The sequence below is a fragment of the Stylophora pistillata genome, chromosome 8, assembly GCF_964205215.1.
Source record: "Stylophora pistillata chromosome 8, jaStyPist1.2, whole genome shotgun sequence".
In the NCBI taxonomy this organism is placed as follows: domain Eukaryota; kingdom Metazoa; phylum Cnidaria; class Anthozoa; order Scleractinia; family Pocilloporidae; genus Stylophora; species Stylophora pistillata.
In genome coordinates this window covers 21,257,906-21,277,557 of record NC_142526.1, presented here as the reverse complement: position 1 = coordinate 21,277,557, position 19,652 = coordinate 21,257,906, and the positions used below count along the sequence as shown (strand labels likewise).

The window sequence follows — 19,652 nt, the reverse complement described above, 5'->3', positions numbered from 1 at the left end:
TCCAAACCATCGCGGGGAACTGGGGTGGTACGGCAAAATTCTGTAAAATTTAGAATACTGGAATAGGAAATTTTGGAATTTACTTTTATTGTAAAGTTGGATATTCTTTTCACTGACTCTCGACCTCACTTCAGTAATGTCAATTTTTTTTAAATTCTTTTCTTCTCACGAAACTGACAGTGTGTATCAATGCAAATGTTATCATAATTTGCAGCCAACTAATTTACAGCCAACTAAGGAGAAAACTTTAATCCTTTTTCCAAGCATCACAGCCTGTGACGCTGCAAGAGGGAGAAGTACTCGTGAAGAGTAGAAGCACATGAAACTCATGAACCTGAAGCGCATTGGAACAATCACATGACAATGGGAGGTGCACCAAATATATTTTGTAGCACAACGTGGCACAACAATTTTATTCATATTTTCGTCCCATCATCGTGCAAACTTTCTAAAAAAAGTCACCCTTTCTTTTGAACTTAACGTCTATTTTACAATGACGAATACTGCATTTTAAATATATAAATTAATTCAAATACTTAACTTACTTTATTTAACAAATTTTTCACACGATAAAACGCTTCTCCTTTGCATAGAAACAAAACTAATAGCTGAACGAAGCAGCTTTAATTTCGTCGGAGCAGAGAATTTAACTGCGTTTCTTTAAGGTTACATTTTACTGCATTGCGTAATATCTTATTGGTTCCACGCGTCATCTAACTTACTGTAACCAATCAGAACACGATAATTTCTCACGCTTGGCCCTTGTTTCAGGCCTTTTCCCCCGCATTGTGTCGCAAGTCATATCTTTTGGCCTCGCTTATACTGTGGTAGAATTTCTCTGATTTGTTTACTTCTCACAAAAAATTGCAACATTCCTCCATGTTGGAGAAAAATGTTTGTTAGTTCGTTTTCTTTCTCTCCATGTTCCTTCCTAGCTTCTCATTTACCAAAGTTGCGAGCACTGAACTTATACGTGACAGAAATGGCAACAAGTTTTATGTTTGCTCAAAATGCTAATTAAACGTAAATCACGCCTCGCTTTTTGCAGTTCGCGTAAAACTTGCTTTTAACACAACATAAATATTCGAAATTTTGAGCCATTTTACAATTTACATCCCTCAAGACCGACAAGTACGCGAAATTATTCCCGACGAAAATTCGTTATCTCGATTTCAGTTTGGATCGTCCAGTGATAACATTTTTATGTCAGGTACAGAATTTGCCATGTGTCGTGAAAATCTGTTGTTGGTCTGCGGTAGGCTTGCCAACTGTTGAGTTCCTAAATACTTCCGCGTGTGATTAAGACTGGGACTACTGCTTGGTCGATCAGGACTACATCGACCCCATGAAATGGCCGAGGGAGGACTAAGACCAAAATAATTCCGCTGACTTGGAAACACGCCTAGGTGGTGTCAAAAATAATGTTAGTAATTACAATGAAACAAACATAGTATAAATACCAAAAAAGGCTAACTTATCCAATAGTAATCACTGTAGAATTGGCGTAACATGCCAACTATCTTTCCAGAAACGACTCCCACATGATCCAAACGAATCTTATAAGACTAAACGCAGTGAATTACCGAGTAAATAACTATTTGTATAATAAAATAAGTTGAAGAGTCCTTTTTACAGTTGTGGGCTTGGTGGCCAAGCCTTTGAACAGGAGTGAGGCTTAGGGTGACCTTGTTATGATAGAGATGTTGCTACTTTTCAAATGCAAATGTATTTACGTATGATGCACGATCCTCGCAGTAGAGAGCGCTATTTATGCAATATCGAAAATCAGACCTGAAAAAAAAATCAGGCCTGTACGGGATTCGAACCACTGACCTCTGCGATACTAGTGCAGCGCTCTACCAATTGAGCTAACAAGCCAACTGGGAGCAGGCCGTTAAGTTGATATATGAACGTCCTATATACATTGTAGCAAATGTCTTTGTTATCATGCTGACTAGATACAGGTCTTTATCACAACAGGGTCACCCTTAGCCTCACTCCTGTTCAAAGGCTTGGCCACCAAGCCCACAACTGGAAAAGGGACTGATTCTTACTTATGACCTATAGGAGGACAGACGCACAGACAATGTCGTCATCGACAGTTTTTTTTGCTTCTTTATTATGTAAAACAAAGACCACATGTTGCCTTAGGTCTGTTTAGTAGTAGATGAGATACGACCGCCAAAAGGAATAGGAAATAATCAACTTGCTTATTATAATTTTCAAACTGAATGGCTTAAAGTATTATATATTATTTCCGTTCATTTTCTTAATACTTAAATATGTTTAAAAAGCACACTTAATGAAAATTATTGCTAGATGCCAATTCTGTTTTTAACATGGATCAGAAAATGTGTTGAGAACACCATGGTCCATCAGTGACACACTCGGCTGCGCCTAGAGTGCCACATTAATTCTATTTGTTGAGTAATTTTCTGGGAAGGTCTACGATGAATTCCATTCCTATAACAAGAGAACCTCTGATGTACTCTGGGGCGGATCCAGGATTTAGTCAAGGGGGGTTCGAAGAATTGTACCCCTCCGGAGGGGTCCGAGATTTTTAAAATTAGGTCTTCGGAAACATGATTTCCAGCGTTCTGAAAAAAAATTAAGGGGGTTCGACTGAACCACCCGAACCACCCCCCCTGGATCCGCTATAGGTACTCTTGCTAAAAACTAGCGAAAGAAACCATATCACATACCTATTGTATTGTGCTGAGATGTAGATGCTTTGACAGAGAACTTTTGCGGTTTCCTGACGACTGAGAAAAAGCAAAAGAGCAAAAAAAGTTACAGATGTAAAAGTAAAAACAATGGCTATTTATTGCAGAGAAAAGATGGGTGCAGGAGGAAAGCTCAACAGCTTATGAATGACATTTGGATTAAAAATTTACAATTTCAACGTCTTTTAAACCCGGCGAAAGAAGTCTGGAGGGTCACCAAAGGAAACATGCCTGATCTGCTTCCTCTATGAATTCATCTCTTGCATTATCTTATTTCTGGGTACGTTGCATGCCCTCGACTACGCCAAAACATTCTTATCCCAGACTGTTTTGTACTCCTCTAAAAAAAAATGCTAATAATCACCACTCGTTGCCCCAGTGATTCCTGTCGTTAGCACAGCATTGCTGAGGTTGTCATCTTGTACTGGATCTGAAATGTAAATTAAAAACATACTTCCAATGAGTTCGCTAGTTCGTTCCAATATTTTTTTTTTTTTTTAATACCGCACCGATAGCCGACGAATGACTTGCTCAAAATCGATCAGCTAAAAGTCTTATGCTTAATCGTCGAGAGCAAGTGAGCGACTCTTGTTTTAGAAATACCTTGAATTGAGCTAGAGCGTCCATTTGATTCTTTCTCGTCGTGAGGCAATTCTTCCATGGGCGTGGTAACAAGAATCACCCCTGGTGGAAGAGAGACGTCATCTTCTTCTGACTCAGAGTTCCGCCTGTCTATCTCTACGTGATTCACCTCGGCGTCTTGAGAGTTTAATTCCGTAGATGAAGAGCGCGGGGAAGGGACAGTTACGGGAGGCGGTGTCGGCGTATCACCCTGGTGAACACAAGTTGCAAAAAATGTAATTGACGCTTCAGTGACATGGGAACGAATCAGTCAGAAATTAATAGATTCTGAAGAGGTTCACTTTGCATCATGGTAGTATCGAGTCATTTAAGCGTTTCGCGGGAAAATTAAGTAGGTCGGTCGGTCTCAGGTTTGACCACTTTCTTTTTTCTTATTTGATGTAGTTTTTGTTTTACAACTCTCTGTAAAATATCACTACATTCATTGATTTTTCTGCGCGTTTAGAAGTGTAACCAGGTTAGTTACCCTTTCCTCGGGATATTGGGCTGCCGCATAAGATGAAGAATACTTTTCCACATATTTTTGGCCACTTCTAAAGGGTGGTTTTTTTTTTTGGTAATTTTTCGTATCTGGCGTAGTACAGGCCCTTTTTAGAGAACCCTTCAGTTTCACGTGTAGGGCAGTGCAGATTGTATTAGGAAGCGTATACTACAAGACTGGCTGACTCATCCTAAAGAAACTTTTGACATGGAATATCTCGTCTGAGTGTAATCAGAATAAGCTAGTTATTACGCTTTTCATCAGATAAATATCGCACCGAACACACAACCAATGATGTTGATATTGTGTGACAAGACGAGGGGTTATCAGTTAAAAATCATATTTATTTAAACTCACCTTCGCTGCCAAGTTAATGTGATACATCCATTGGTGTCGTTTTAAATTTGTGTCGCACTGCAGAAAATTGGAAAAAAAAAAGTTTTACATTCAGTTTCACAGTCGGAAAAATTTCGACTTTCCTTTATTTCAAAAATTTCGAATTTCCTTTATTTCAAATCCAAGACTGCGAGTTTTCTTTGCAATCTACGTTTTCTCTTCTTTCTTTTCGTTTTCTCTCGATCTAGAATCTACAAACTTGGACAAAATGAAAACACGACCACCACTCTCCCCGGAGTAACAAAATGGCGTGTTTCGGCGTTTGTGCGTGAGGGGTGGAGACAGACAAGAAGAGGTGGGGGGGGGGGATGTTACAATCGTTGTCCACGGCCTAAGTGCTCACCCCTCGTAAAGAAAAGTTTACATCTCAACAAGGGGTGAGAGACAACCTCATGGCTGGTTTATAGGCATTATTAGTCTGTAGGAAGTTCCCCCCCTTTCTACTTAGTCAGTCAAGAGACTGCAAAAAAATATTGAAAAAAAAAACTAGTGATGTAACCTTGAACAGATGCGTTCCTCTTCCTGTGACGACAAGGAACGGAAAGCTGTAATTTCCTCTTCTCGGTATGTTGCACTTTGTGCATGACGTTAGCTCGATGGAACCTTTAAACTGAAAAATAACACGACCATTTTGATGATGTTTCTAAGTTAAAAAAGATGTCTTTTTATCACAGCTGAATGGAGGGTCAAAATAACGTTAAACATCGCGCTTGTACCCTCCGGGTAAATGTTCAGCTGGAAGACTGAAAGAGGCCTTTTGCGAACTGCCTTAAGCCGGCGACACACCTGGCGATTTTCGCCGATCGCCGTATAAAATCGTTGGTATTTGACATGCCAAATATCGGCGATGTTATATGCCGATCGCTGCGATCAAATTCACCGCGATCGGCGAATAAAATCGCCAGGTGTGTCGCCGGCTTAAGATTCCGAAGTGTTGGAACTTTTAACCTAAATAGGACGCGATGGACGGGCACAAGCAGCCACATGAGCACACAAAAAAAATTATGCAATTAAAACTTTTCCCTTATTTTATCAAGTCAGAACAAGAAACGTCGAAACTCCCTATACCTCGAAAAGCGCGACTCTTTTTTCTCATTTCTGTTTTCGTTTAAGTTTTTGCAACAAAGTAACGTGAGGGCAGCAAGGCCGGGCGGCTTTTTCCTGACCGGCTCACGTCAACCGGCCCGACCCTACACACGTCAGCTTTCATTATGGTTTGCTATGGGTCATATGATAACACCGATTACAGCTGGACGTGATTGACTGGAATTTTTTTTTCCTCTTAAGTAATTGAGCACGTTTCTTCATCTGCTCAGCGCAATGTTTTCTTAACATCTTTTCTATTATTTTTCTTTTTGAGAACTTCTTCCCTCCTACGTTCTTAACCCTCGCTGAGTTAATCCAAAGTTTATTACACAGAGTGGATCTTTCGGCAAGCTCTGTTAGGAAGTACAGTGAAACCTCAGCGATAGGCTATTGTGTAAACTTTTCCGCTTCACAAAGAACTGAATCTGCTAATTATTTCCACGTTTTCAACTCCGACGCATTATATTTCACAATGAAATTTTCGCGACCTGACATAGACCACTTCACTATAATGTCAATAAAAACAGCAAGTACATTGTCTTTGACAGGTGGTCATAAAAGCCTCTCACGGAAGTTTGAGGTCTTTGGAAACGTCCCAAAGCGTCGGGATCTTTGCTTCTAATTTGCAGCAAAAACTCCGCTGATCGAGACAAGCTCTTTCAGTTGACGGGTGAATGCAGCGTCTATAAATTAGCTTTTGAAATCTATGTTTTATAAAACAAAACAAAAAAATTCCACCCTCAGAAGCGGAAGGGTTTTGAAAATCGTGTTCGATGAAATTGTATTCCCATGAAGAGATCGTCGAGTTTTCAAATTTTCAACAATTGTATTTAAAAGATTTGTCAAAGTACAAAGAAGGGATATCACTTTACTGACGTAAATGACTGCGAATTCAAACAAATGCTAAAAATATAACAATAACGAAAATGCTGTCCCGGTTCAGACGCCGAACTTTACAAGAGCCGAACTCAATTCGAATTTGGACCGACCCAAGTTAAGGCGTCTGTTGATTCAGACGCCGTTATTTTTGACCGTTCCAAATACAGTTCCAGTAAAAACCAGTCAAACTGCTTGCAAAATACACTACAATAAGTTGTATGTTAGAATCGGCATATGAAAAGTACGGCGTCTGAATTAAAGCCGTTCCAAAGGCGTTCTGTAGTGTATTGAGAACACAGAAAAAGTACTTGTACTAGTGTTAGTGATATTACTGTTAGAGTGCTGAGTGATGTGAAAGTACTGTTACTAAGTGAGACTATTCTACCAGCTTATAAGATACTTGATCAACGAATAAAGATAGAATATTAGTAAGTAATTGAGGAGTGTGTGACTCCACTAAATGAATACACAACACGTTCCCAAGGCGAAATTCTCGGCCAAGCCAGGCGGGAAGAACGGGTGAGCCGTTCCAAATTGATTCAGACGCAGATCTTTACATGTACTTGATTCAAGGAATTAGGTTCGGCTAGAGAAAAGGTCGGCGTCTGAACCGAGCCTAATTTACAACTTTCGGTTTATATTGTGTCGCAATGACCTGTCTAACGCACTGTTAAAATCTACTTTTAAAAGCAAAATTACGTCTCACAGAGTTAATTAGCACTGAAGATACTGATTGCATAATAGACACGAAATTAAAATTTTTAATGATGATTAATTCCCGACAGGTCCGACCACGATGCATTAACTTACATTGTCTCGATTGGTTGTCGCCTGATCTCTGTAGAACAACATCCAAACGCCTCTTATAACCACCCAATATTGTATCCACTGCAATCAGAAACAACAAAGCGTCTTTGTCACTAAACATCAGCACCTTTTCTCAGAAAAAAAAAAACAACACCAAACTACTGCTTTGGAGTGTATAAACAAAACAATCCGTATGTACACGTTTGTTGTCTGATTGATTTGGTCTTCAAGTGCTTTTCGGTTCATCTTCAGTGAATCGCGAGGGAAAGAACAAACCGCATACACTATACCAACTTAACGCTTGATTACCTTCACCAAAACTGAAGAATATTTAACTATTTCTTCTTTATCCTCGGGATATTTCCTCGCGCAATAGAGAAAAAGCCTCCACAAAGTTTTCTTCGCGACCTTCACAACAATAAATTGTCAAAACTTCGGCTTCTTTGCGGGTTTTGTAAACGCCGGCTCATAGAACTTGACTCAAGGTTGTACTAATAGCTAATTTGAGCAAAATTTACATAGCGCCTTATCATATACATACATCACAACGTAGGCATCAACTACTAGGCTACTTGAAAACAACCCTTTTTTAACATCAATGATATCGAAGAGTAAACTGAGGCGCCTGTTAACGCTACGTTTATTTCTGTAGTTGTTCGGTGCGAACCTGAATGAATTCGTTTCTTTACTTAAGCACAAACAATAGTTCTTAAACGGCTAACTATAAAGTACAGCTTTCTCGGTACCATTTCTGAAACCGCCGTTAGGAAATCTTAGTCTCTATGAAATAGTTCACTAACCTTACTTCGTCCCTCTTTCCTGAGAAGGTAGTCTTCGCAATATTTTAAACTTTCATTTGCCATATGGCTCCCTTTGGAAGATCAAGTGGGAAATCAGGTTCAAAATATCTCATTTCATTAGGTAAACTGCAAATAACAATAACTGTCCAAAAAGCAACGAGGAGATTTAACGCGCGAGTAACTTTTTTTCAAAATATACATACTCACCACATGTGTTCAGAGTAAAACATGAACGTTCTAATTTATTTTCAAGTTTCAAGTACACTAAAATACACACATCACCATGAAAGCGATATCAGCCACTTACGATGTATGGCCTCTTCAAATTTGCGGTTCATCTCGTTGAGTTTACAATCCTTGCCTTCAGTCCAAAATATATTTCATTGAGTAGATGGCGGCTACATTTTGACTATCTATCACGTTGTAATAAAGATCTTCTGAATGCCACGACCCGTAATTACATGAAAGGGCGGCAATGCTTCACATATGCACAAACCCGGGTCAAACAAATTTCGTGTTCCCGTCGCAACCAAAACTATAAATAAGTACGACAATCTTCATATCGGTCTGTTGGGGTTTTCGACATCTAATCTCACCCCACTTTTTAAGGTGAAAATCTCGATGAGTTAATATAAGAAATGGAAAAATGTCCAGCTACTGAGATCTCAATAACTTGGCTAAAATTTCTCAAATTAAGCAGGAAGAAAAATCCGTCCGACAAATCAAGCCAGCGAGGCCATCTGGCAATTATAATTATGAAGGTAACTTTGAAGCGGATAATAAAACACATTATTCAATGGTGGACTGATAAATTTTAACACCAGAATTTCATCTAACAAATCAAACTCCCGTTGAGAGTGAGAAAGGAAAAAAGGAAACGAAGGAAAACTTAAGGCAGAGTGCGTACGGTTCAGTAAGCATCGAGAGACCTCGAGGTCAAAGGATAAACGTACATTGTGAACATTTCAGGACAAATGCCGGATTTTTTTTAAACCAAAATAATTTACCTACCTGTCGTTTATATATATGGTTTGTCGTGTAAATATGAGCCTTGACCTCTTAGCTTTATAAAAACATGAAAGAGACCTTTATGTTATTGTGCCTCGTCCTCGCCATTTTGTATCCCACGTATCCCAGCAATAGACGCGTCTCGTTCACTTTGCGTGACATCGCGCGTTACATCAATTTGCCATGTCACACATCAGTATAAAATTCTTATAAAAAATCCCAGAATCACTTGGCATAAGAGTAAGGAATAGCCCCTTTCACGAACCTTGGAGCGGAAAATTCAACAAGTAAGGAAAATAGGGGAAGTTGAAAATAAAAACCGGTTTTTCGTCAGCAAAAACATCCCTGTAGTTGGGAAGAAATAAATCATCTTGAAATCATAAATAAAAATTTAAATACTATACCATTCGTCAAGGTGACTTCTATTATATCGTGAGGTACTGCTGTTATTGAATTACTATTAACATTTTACTAAGGACAGTAAATTTGTGTAATACTGGTAACAGAGAAATCACTGTCACAACTAAGTCTGTATGACTCTCATGCAAAATAACTGCCGAATGATTTGCGTGACTTCATCAATTGTCTAACAAGTAGTCTGTCAGTCTGTCTGTCTGGTTCTATATCAGCATGATTAATTTCCATAATAAATAAATGATGACACATCAACTCAAGATAATGGAATGTGTTCTGTCCCCTAGGAGATCCAAGGAAGCCGTTTTTCAGCGGTAACTGTTATCAGTTCTTGGCGTGACACGGCAGAAGACAGCAAAAGACGATAAACAGTTCATAATCATTCCAGGTTTGCACGCGATTAAAAACAGATATACCTTGCAGATATACCTCAGTTGGGAGCATTTTACTGTTTCAACCAATTAATTACGTAAATCCGAAAACAAAACCTTTCAGTTCTTGCTGTGTCATTACAAAAGACGACATGACGAGCTTTGCTCAAGAAAAAAATTCTCAGCAGGCATCGTAAACTGATGCCGAGGTTTGGGGAAGAAGGCGTTGGGTGGCTGTCATCACATTAATTACACCACAATGTAATTATACAGATTAGCGCCCACGAATCCACGAGAGATACGCGATTGCGTGCGAGTTAACGCGGGGTCATCTGTTGGCGATGAAAATCAAAATCATGAAATGAAATGAAGTTTGTTGTGCGTGTAATGGTCATAAAATACTGCGTTTTCTCTGTTTCTGCCTGTTTCCTTATAACGACATTTTTAATCACGTAGTCTTTCAAAGATCCTTCCTTTTCACAAAAGAGGCAATACCGGCGAGGCGCCGTATTCGAAAAGCCTCTCTTTCGATTATTTAGGTATGATTCTTTCGCTTGGTTTGCCATAAAACAGTAACAAAAGATATCGCAATTTTCATGTGCCGTACGACCTGAATAACAACCGTATCGAATTTCCAGTATTGCGTTACTTGGTGGTCGATCAGTGTTCACGCTTTGCGATCGTAGTACACGATGTTATTGTTTTGGAACAAAACCTGTGGCGGTCGCACGACTTGGCCTCGTATCCTGGTTAAATTCTTACCAATATTGTAATATTAAACCTCGACGAGATTTTTCATGTCGAAATGTCGAAAAGCATCATGTTTTCGATTTCGAAACCATTCGAAATGAAGTCATAGAGGCAGTCGGATTTTCGACGTGCGGCTTTCCACCGGCTAACTTAACCACGCAGAGTCTTTGCAGGATTACAAGTGCCACACTTGACCCTTGCAAGCATTGGTATCTAATTTTGAAAGAGGTATGTGACGTTCCTTTGCGTAAATATTTCATATGCGATGTATTTAAGATATTTCCCGACGAAATCCAAAGTGTGGCGACACGGGAACTTCAGCCGGCCAACTCATCGTTCGGAGTAGTGGGGTTAGCCAGGATTCCCGACCTCGTTCACGTTGTGTTCACGTTCTGTCTAATAGCTGGTCTATCTTCTTCGTAATAAACAATGCCCGACGAACTTATTAAATCTGCGGGATTTATGACTATCGTTAATCTGGTGAACTCCGCCACGCTAGACTTTGAGCCCGAAGGCGCGAAAAATTTATCTTTTGGCGCCAAACTCAGTCACGACTCCGAAGAGCTCGCTTCCTAACTTACCGAAAGATCAGCTAGAGTAAATTTCCTTGGAGTGGAACTGAAGAAGCTTCGAACACAGATTTCTCATCTCGAATCAGCATGGAGTCAATTTTACAGACCCTTTTTTCCACCTCAATGTTCGTACCTTGTCGTGGTGAGGTGTCTTGAGTGCCTCAATGACCAATTGCAACACAATGCCTTTAAAGAATTCAGCTTCAGTTGGTGGGCTGTATTTTCTGCAAGGTAGAGGCCAGACTAACACGGACTTTGTCGTTGTAGTTATTGTTATGATTATTATAATTATCATTATTATTACTGATTTTGTTATTGTTATCATTATCTTCATGATTGTGATTGAATCATTTTCAAAATGAAATAGGCTGCTCAATGAGGATGGCATGCTGAGGCAAGTAGATTTTCATTTATTTACCCCCCCTCCCCCCAAGTAGAAATTCAAGTGTTTCTGATAGTTTTTCTCTTCAATAGATTGTTAGAATGCAGAAGATTTTCTAAGACACATTGTACAGAGGGCTTGTCTTAAGTAGTTGTTTTCTGATTCAAAACCACCTGCCTATAGTTCTGTTGCTCTTGGGTAGTTAGTCCATGGACTGTTGTTATCTGATGGCAGAACTAACAGGTGGATCTGTCTCTCTTGGGTAGTCAGTCCATTATGGGCGGTTGTTATCTGATGGCAGAACCACCAATCTGTTCTGTTTCTCTTGGGTAGTCAGTCTATGGACTGTTGTTATCTGATGGCAGAACCAGTCCCTATTTTTTTCAGCTCTATGCTGTCAGTCTTTTATGGACAGTTATTTTTATCTGATGGCAGTTTTAGCTTGCTCTTTTTGTTTTGAAAAATGTGTTGCTTATGCTGTTTGTCACGTATCATCTGTTATTAGTCGGAGGCACTTTGGTCAATCAATGCTATCATTGTCTTCATTATTATTATAATTGTTAATTCAGCTGCTACTCTTCTCTCTTTGCCACAGGGCCCACTACAGACAGCACTAGCTTAATGAAGTCCCAAAACCTTTCACAATGAGCCAACTCAAGAATTGCAGTCCTGAACAGTTTTTGGGGTTTTCCTGGCTTTTCTTGAGATTATTTTGTCTCAGTTTCAATTATTTGGATACTCATTCAGCTAGACTAACAATAACACCATTTTATTCATAGATAAACATTGAAATAATCATAATAGTAATATAAAAGATAATAATAATGATTTGTTATTGTTATCATTATCATTATCTTTATGATTGTGATCATCATTTTCAAATTGAAATAGGCTGCTCAGTGAGGATGGCATGCTGAGGCAAGTAGATTTTCATTTAATTCCTCCCCCCTCCCCCCAAATAGAAATTCAAGTGTTTCTGATAGTTTGTCTCTTCAATAGATTGTTAGAATGCAGAAGATTTTCTAAGACACATTGTACAGAGGTCTTAAATAGTTGTTTTCTGATTCAAAACCACCTGCCTAGTTCTGTTGCTCTTGGGTAGTTAGTCCATGGACTGTTGTTATCTGATGGCAGAACTAACAGGTGGATCTGTTTCTCTTGGGTAGTCAGTCCATTATGGGCTGTTGTTATCTGATGGCAGAACCACCGATCTGTTCTGTTTCTCTTGGGTGGTCAGTCTATGGACTGTTGTTATCTGATGGCAGAACCAGTCCCCATTTTTTTTTTTCAGCTCTATGCTGTCAGTCTTTTATGGACAGTTATTTTTATCTGATGGCAATTTTAGCTTGCTCTTTTTGTTTTGAAAAGTGTGTTGCTTATGCTGCTTGTCACGTATCATCTGTTATTAGTTATAGGGTGACTTTGGTCAATCAATGCTATCATTGTCCTTAGTATTATTATTATTAATTCAGCTGCTACTCTTCTCTCTTTGACACAGGGCCCACTACAGACAGCACTAGCTTAATGAAGTCCCAAAACCTTTCACAATGAGCCAACTCAAGAATTGCAGTCCTGAACAGTTTTTGGGGTTTTTCTGTCTTTTCTTAATTTGTTTTTGCCCCAGTTTCAATCACTTGGATACTCAATCAGCTAGACTAACAATAACACTATTTTGTTCATAGATAAACATTGAAATAATCATAATAGTAATATGAATGATAATAATAATGATTAGATTAATGGAAATAATCATAGGAATTATAACCATCAGGATAATGAACATTATTTCTCTAACTATTGTAAATATTTTTATCATTATTATTATTATTATTATCATTATTATTGTTATCATTGTTATTATTATTATTATTATCATTATTATCATTATTATCATTATTATTGTTATCAATGTTATTACTATTTCCATCATGAATTATTAGAGATGCTTGGAAAAAAATGATCTATAGTTCCCTCCAACTCATTATTCTTTCAGTTAAGTGAATTAAGACTTTGTGAACAGTTACTGCTTTATTCTGTCATTCCTGATGACCATAGAAATGGTGAAAGTCCACAGATATTATCACTCTAAGAGTTTCTCCAGGTTGTTTTTTTTCCTCTGAATTTGGTTACAACAGAAGGAAGGGCATCAGAGTATAGTGCGCCCAGCTAGACATGAATTGCATTAATATTACAGGGTCATTTTGCTGTATTCAGGGTTTAATCTTAGCCTTCTACAGACAAGTTTGTTCCTCTAAATGCAAAACACATTTTATCGTTTTTTAAAACAAACTTACAAAAACTGCCAAGAAACAGCTACTAAATTTATGGAAACATGACGAACAAGTCAACTAGACTGTGTACTACACATCATTGAAATCAAAGTATCACTTTAGGAACATAAAATCGCAAGGTCAGTTTCCCATTTTTAGTGCCTGAGAAAAGATCAGGCCACCAGATTACTTCAAATTCTCTGGTTGCTCGTCCATCTCAATTTCCAACAACCATTTTAGTTTACTGGGTGAGAATCGTGCTTGATTTCTTGCCCCATGCTCTTTAATTGGCCGCCTGTAAAGCTTGTTGAGAGTTTAACAGCTACTACTTGCAGCAACCTCCATATTCCCCCGATAGCCTTTCTTAACTCTAATGGTACAGAACTTTGATGACTCAGACCAGAAATAACATCATTCACTCTACCATCCCTGTAATAAAAAACTTTGGATTTTTCTCTCCATACAGGGGGCCGCAAATGTATTTTATAAATGTTTATAAAAGCATTCGGCATGCCTGCTAACAAAGCTTGGATGTATGTTTCAGGAACTTAGTATCTTTCAACTCGACACCATTTGCCTGAAACCAAAATAATAATTACGAAAGTTAAGAGATTATTTACTTCTGGAGTGAAATGTACTAAATGATTTGCCCTTTCAAACATAAACCTGAGTTATCAGGTTTTGTCAATCACAAAATTACACGCCAGGTTATTAGTATTCCTTGGGGACCTTCCTATATTATCATAAATATCTAAGACAAGCAGGTCATTTAGCTAGGTAATCTATGTTAAAAACCGCGCTGTACAGCACTTAGAATTATTTTCCTTACTCATTTTTCTCACACTGCAACTTCGCGTACTACGCAATTATTACTACGCAGTCATATCTGGTGTCCAATTGGGAGAGCTTATTATGTTTGTTTTAGAGGTGAATTGCGATTTCTTGTATGTCCCCTATTTCGTCGAAGAAAAGCTCGAACAAATACTGAAAGTAATGAGTAAGTCACTATGAACAACTAGTGCAAAGTGACAGCACTATCGAGCCAAACTGAGAACTGTTCTTTAATGATTTTTAACATGAACCACCAATTCTTACTATTTTTAATTTCTGCGTTTTAATAGACTTTGACATGTTCTTGAGAAGATATTAAATCGGTTAGCGCTGTTGTTCCCTTCTAAATTATTTTGGTGGAAGCGCCTCAGAAGACACTGGTTTAACTAAAACCATGTTGGGCGACGTTATATTTTGACTGCACAACCCGCAATTAAATTTAATTTTAACAGCTATTCCAGTGTGTGAAGAACGGAAAAGAGCAAAATTACATACCATCGGCCTTTCGATGCCCGGACGAATTAAAACTTTTTACAATTCCACTTATCCATTGCTTGTAACTGATAGACCTTGTCCTTATTCTTGCGGGAGGCCGTACGATCTGTTGTCCATTGTAGAACTTGGCAAACTTAGCGCACTTCTTCGAGCGCAACAATGTGATCTTTCAATTCTCTATCTCACTAGCGCAGTTGTTGTGTTGAACATGGACGAATAATACATCGCAGCGTGTCTTGTAGATAGCTAGAGATGCCATGCATGTTTAGGATAAGCGCTGAATATGGACGAGCGTTAAAGCCGCCACTGAAAAAGCACAATCGACCGTTTTTCATTGTAAGGATCAGGTCTTTCACACAGCAGTCAAAATTAAAGAGAGGAAGAACGTCGATCTCGCTCACCTAAGTAGCGGAGTACACCACGAGCGGCGACGATGATCAAACACCTGGAAGATCACCGTGGTGTCCCTCTACTCTTTGGTATCATAACCAAGAGCGAGCCCTTTCGACTTGTCACTAAGTTTTACGGTTTATAAAACAAAGGCCCCGCTCTACACAAAGCCTTAAAGAATGAAACACTAGAAAAGCTTACTTAGCTTGGAATTATAAAAATTTCCTTTCTTAAAAATCGAAGATTTTCGTGGTTTCCGTAACTTCGTATTTTTCCAAATTTCCTCTTTTACATGTGCCGTTTTGCATTTTCTTCAATGTATAATTTAGTTCAGCGTCGATCATTTATCATCCTTAGAAGAAAATATTCTGATCTTTACGTTTAACTATAAAATTGCTTTGGCTTACATTGTGCGCATGAAAGGAGCGTTAAATTAAACATGAGTTGATTCCACGCGAGGGTTTTACCTGGAAAAATGCCTGCACACGAGAGACACCGACATTACCGCGTGTCCCTTTCTGGAAAACATTCGTGTTATGACAAGAAAGGTCTGCTTAAGGGTTTTGGGTTACCCAAACTATGCAATTTTGACGCCGAAAAGTGCCAAAAAGTAATTACAGAAACTTCATCCGCAACACCTTGAACGTGCTGTGGGCGCGAACTGAGATCTTCTCTTACAGTTAATAATTGCCAGGCGGAACTCAGATCCGGCTTAGCCTAATTTGCATAAATTTTTTTGGTGGGCAAAGCTCGTCATGGACACCTCAAAATAATTTCATAGTGGCGTCCAACGACGGTGGAACGATGAGATGGTTGAACGGTGGAATGAAGGAATATCCTAAGACGTGGAATGACGAAATATCCTAAAACGCGGTATACCTTGTTTTATGTACCAAAGTCTTACAAAAATGGAATTGCGATAAAATAAGAAAACTGTTGAAATTAAAAGAAACAGAGATAATCATTTTAGGAGCTTAGAAGATGGGAGAACCATTACCAGGACGCTTTCGAGCTGGCCCCCTTAAATCATTATGATACTGCTATTTTTATCATTATTATTTATGTTAACATGATTATTTGTTACCCTTTGATTATTGGTCGAATGTCGATTGGTTGGTATATTCTTGAATCATCTTTATCTTGTAGAACAGGGCATTAATTAATGTGGGGTATGCGGCAGGTGTGATACAAATCTTCTGCCACCCTACTTTCTAGCGTCACTATACAACCTTTATTTTTGTTCAGTGCTATAAAATTATGCTATATTAGTATAATTTCAGAGCTGAACAAAGAGTTTCCGGCAATCTGATTGGTCGAGCGGTTCCTTATATGACGCTATATAAACCGCTCCGCGCGGTTTATATAAAATGTTACACTAAAATGTTAATAAATGTTACTAAAATGTTTTGATTTTAGAATTTTCTCTGTTGTTCAGCTCTGAAATTATACTAAAACAAATATTCGCCTCAGGTTCGGTGAATTTTGTCGAATAATCCCCTCGACTTCGTCTCGGGGATTATTCGACGATATTCACCTCGCCTTCGGCGAATAATTGTTAATTAGTAGCACATGCAGTCTCAGACTGTCAATTTTTCTTATTCCTTTGGTAAAGTTTTCGTAACCAACCTTCTAACTAGTGCCATAACGCTGAAAAGATTAACTGCTTTCAGTTTGGAGTTTTTCTTGTCTCAAAGAAAGTGGAGTGATACGTTATCCGTATCCAAATAAGATAAGATCTGAGTGCTATTTAAAATAAAGGTTACCTTAGAATTCGCACAGAAAGCCATAAGTAACAGTTTTCTTGTTTGAAATGACAAGGAGTTAGAAACAAAGTTATCTTTCGCCCTCCTCTTTCGCAATTTTCTGAATGCGCCCCTAATTATGATGATGAGCCTGTCAGCATAAAGTTAAGAAAAAACACCGCCCTTAGTGCAACATAGAGGATCACTTATTGTAATTTCTTTTACTCTTTTTCGTAGCATTTATGTTACTCCGGAGCGACTGCACAGTGTCAATCCAGTCACTTCAAATTTCAATTCTTTGCTGAGATGTGTGGATAGACTGACGGCCTATTCAATTTGACCTATTATCTTCTATTTGGATGGTTGTGGATAAGTGAATCGAATACTGCAACTTGTTTACGAAGCTGAAATGGGCTACGTTCAACTACTTGAGTAAATATCGTATGACACACGTGAAGCGATGGTAGATGAGGCCCAATATGTGGAGGGGAGCCTGAGTATCCCGTATCTCATTAATTTTTGGCCTGAATATCCCGTTGTTTCCTGTGGTTTGTACCCTGCGAGCAGAGGCCCTTTGATCTTCCTAGATTAGTCGGGAAGATCACAGGGCCTCTGCTCGCAGGGTATGTGGCTTGTAATTTGGATATATCAACAAAGTTGAAATGGCAAATTGGCCACCGTAATGATTACAAAAGCTGACGTTTCGAGCGTTAGCCCTTCGTCGGAGCGAATAGAGGAATTGTGGGTTGTGTGTGCTTTTAAAGGTTAACCAGACAAGCGACGAGTCTAGCGTCGAATTCTGAGGTAACCTTTGCTTTAAAAGCACACACAACCCACAATTCCTCTACTCGCTCCGACGAAGGGCTAACGCTCGAAACGTCAGCTTTTGTAATCATTACGGTGGCCAATTTACCATTTCAACTTTGTTGATATATCCAAATTATTTCGTTACTCCCACCGACGCAGCCCCAAACAGTTTCTTTCGAAACTATCAGCCTTTATTCATATGTGGCTTGTACACAGGGAGCCCAGACAAGCGACGAGTCTGGTTGTTTATTCGAAATATAAAGGAATGTATGGGAGAATATTGAAGAGTCTTAGTATCGTAAACTTGTTTCATGAAATGTCTAAGTTAAAGCTCAAAATAAATGTAAACCTACCTCACTTGCTGTGTATTGTCGTTTCCGTGGCTCTAAACGGCGAATTTGAGCGATTTGGTGGGTTTTGCGTCGACTGTTACTACACGTATAGAGGTTTTAACTCAGACATTTCATGATATAAGTTTACGATGATAAGACTCTTCAAAATTCTCCCATACAATCCTTTATATTTCGAATAAACAACAAGACTCGTCGCTTGTCTGGGCTCCCTGTGGTTTGTAGCAATATCATTCCACTTCGATATCCTGGAAATCTCCATTTGATGTATCTCGTATTCCGTTAAGAACGACTTTTTTTTATGACCGCATCAGAGGTGGCACATCGACCAGAAAATGACGAACATTTCGGTCAGAGATACGTTAAAGAAACGTGGTAAAATTTTTTTGCTCAAGTTGCCTTCTTAAACTGAAACGAGTGTCGACAGCCGTACACTTGGCGGAAATCACTGAACTGAGAGTAGAGGCAAATGAACTTTGCTCATAAAAAGCGCAAAAGAAAGAAAGCTTATATCAATTTGATCAATTTTTAAAGGAAGTACTGAGCTACAGTTTAAGTCTAAAACGACACCATTTTATTTGATTTATTTTGAGTTCACGGCAAGTTTTTGAAAATCACCAATATTTCAAATATTGCATTTCGTAGCAAATTTTCAAGCAACATTTTCCCCAAGCGGCATAACTCAGAATTGGTTCAGGTTAAGATCATGATAACTGGAAATAGCGTTGTTTTCTAGGTTGGAGAAATTAGTCTGAGGCTGTTCATTTCTGCCCGGAAAAACCGGGAAAACTGAATTTTTGTTAAACATCGTCGTTAGGCGCGCCGTTGTCATCCAGGCAAATCTTGCAGTTGGCACCGAATTCGATCAGGACACCACTACAATAAACACCAATACAATAAGCTAACCTTGCAAAGTAGATGACAGCAGATTAGTTATTATCCCCGCTTTCGCTTCAAACTCTCATCCGTTTCGTGTAACCAAATTGTTTAGATAACACATTCCGTAAGATAGCGGCATGCGTCTATTCTTTCCTTCCCACATTCGAACACCATTAAGCTTTCAGAAAGTTCTGGCTAGAATGAAGTTGAGCTTCACTGCGGACTTGAGAGGGGATATTTAAATCATTTTTACCTGTACATAGAAAGTTCTATGCCGAAGACGCTGAAGACAGGAAGAAAACTGATACTAATGTATAAATCACACTCAGGTCCTCGAGCGTTTGTCACGCGTTTGTCTCAAGGAAAAGTATGAATTTCAATTTTCCTACCACATGCCCCTTTCTTCGATTTTCATGCGGTCAACTTAGACATTCGCTCTGAATTCTTGCTTTAAGTATCCCTTATACCCATAATTTTTTATCCAAATATCCTGTATCCCTACAACCGATAAAGGGCCTTGTTGATAAGCGTAGAACAAAGCAGGCACCACCCTATCTTTGCAGTTTATTTTATGACA

General features: G+C 38.8%; 1 protein-coding gene and 1 long non-coding RNA gene across 6 annotated transcripts; one reads left to right on the top strand and one right to left on the bottom strand.

The window, feature by feature from the left end:
- Positions 1–399: 399 nt before the first annotated feature.
- On the bottom strand, positions 400–19,367 carry LOC111332188 (uncharacterized). 5 transcript variants are annotated; one of them, XM_088731633.1, is made up of 9 exons: positions 19,103–19,367; positions 7,815–7,885; positions 7,018–7,095; positions 4,742–4,852; positions 4,204–4,260; positions 3,327–3,555; positions 3,088–3,153; positions 2,703–2,762; positions 400–1,402 (listed from the first exon to the last, which is right to left on the bottom strand). In XM_088731633.1, the coding sequence occupies exons 2-9, from the start codon at positions 7,875–7,877 to the stop codon at positions 1,173–1,175; spliced, it is 894 nt and encodes a 297-aa protein (XP_088587759.1). In that variant the 5' UTR covers positions 7,878–7,885; positions 19,103–19,367; the 3' UTR covers positions 400–1,172. The 5 variants fall into 5 exon arrangements, with proteins under 5 accessions (XP_088587759.1, XP_088587760.1, XP_022793219.2 ...); XM_088731634.1 differs by lacking the exon at positions 19,103–19,367 and adding an exon at positions 9,227–9,530; XM_022937484.2 differs by lacking the exon at positions 19,103–19,367 and adding an exon at positions 8,826–9,187.
- LOC148725445 (uncharacterized) lies at positions 5,848–17,490 on the top strand. The gene is made up of 3 exons (XR_015991143.1): positions 5,848–6,726; positions 9,524–16,170; positions 17,277–17,490. It is a non-coding gene; the product is annotated as an uncharacterized LOC148725445 (long non-coding RNA).
- Positions 19,368–19,652: the final 285 nt, after the last annotated feature.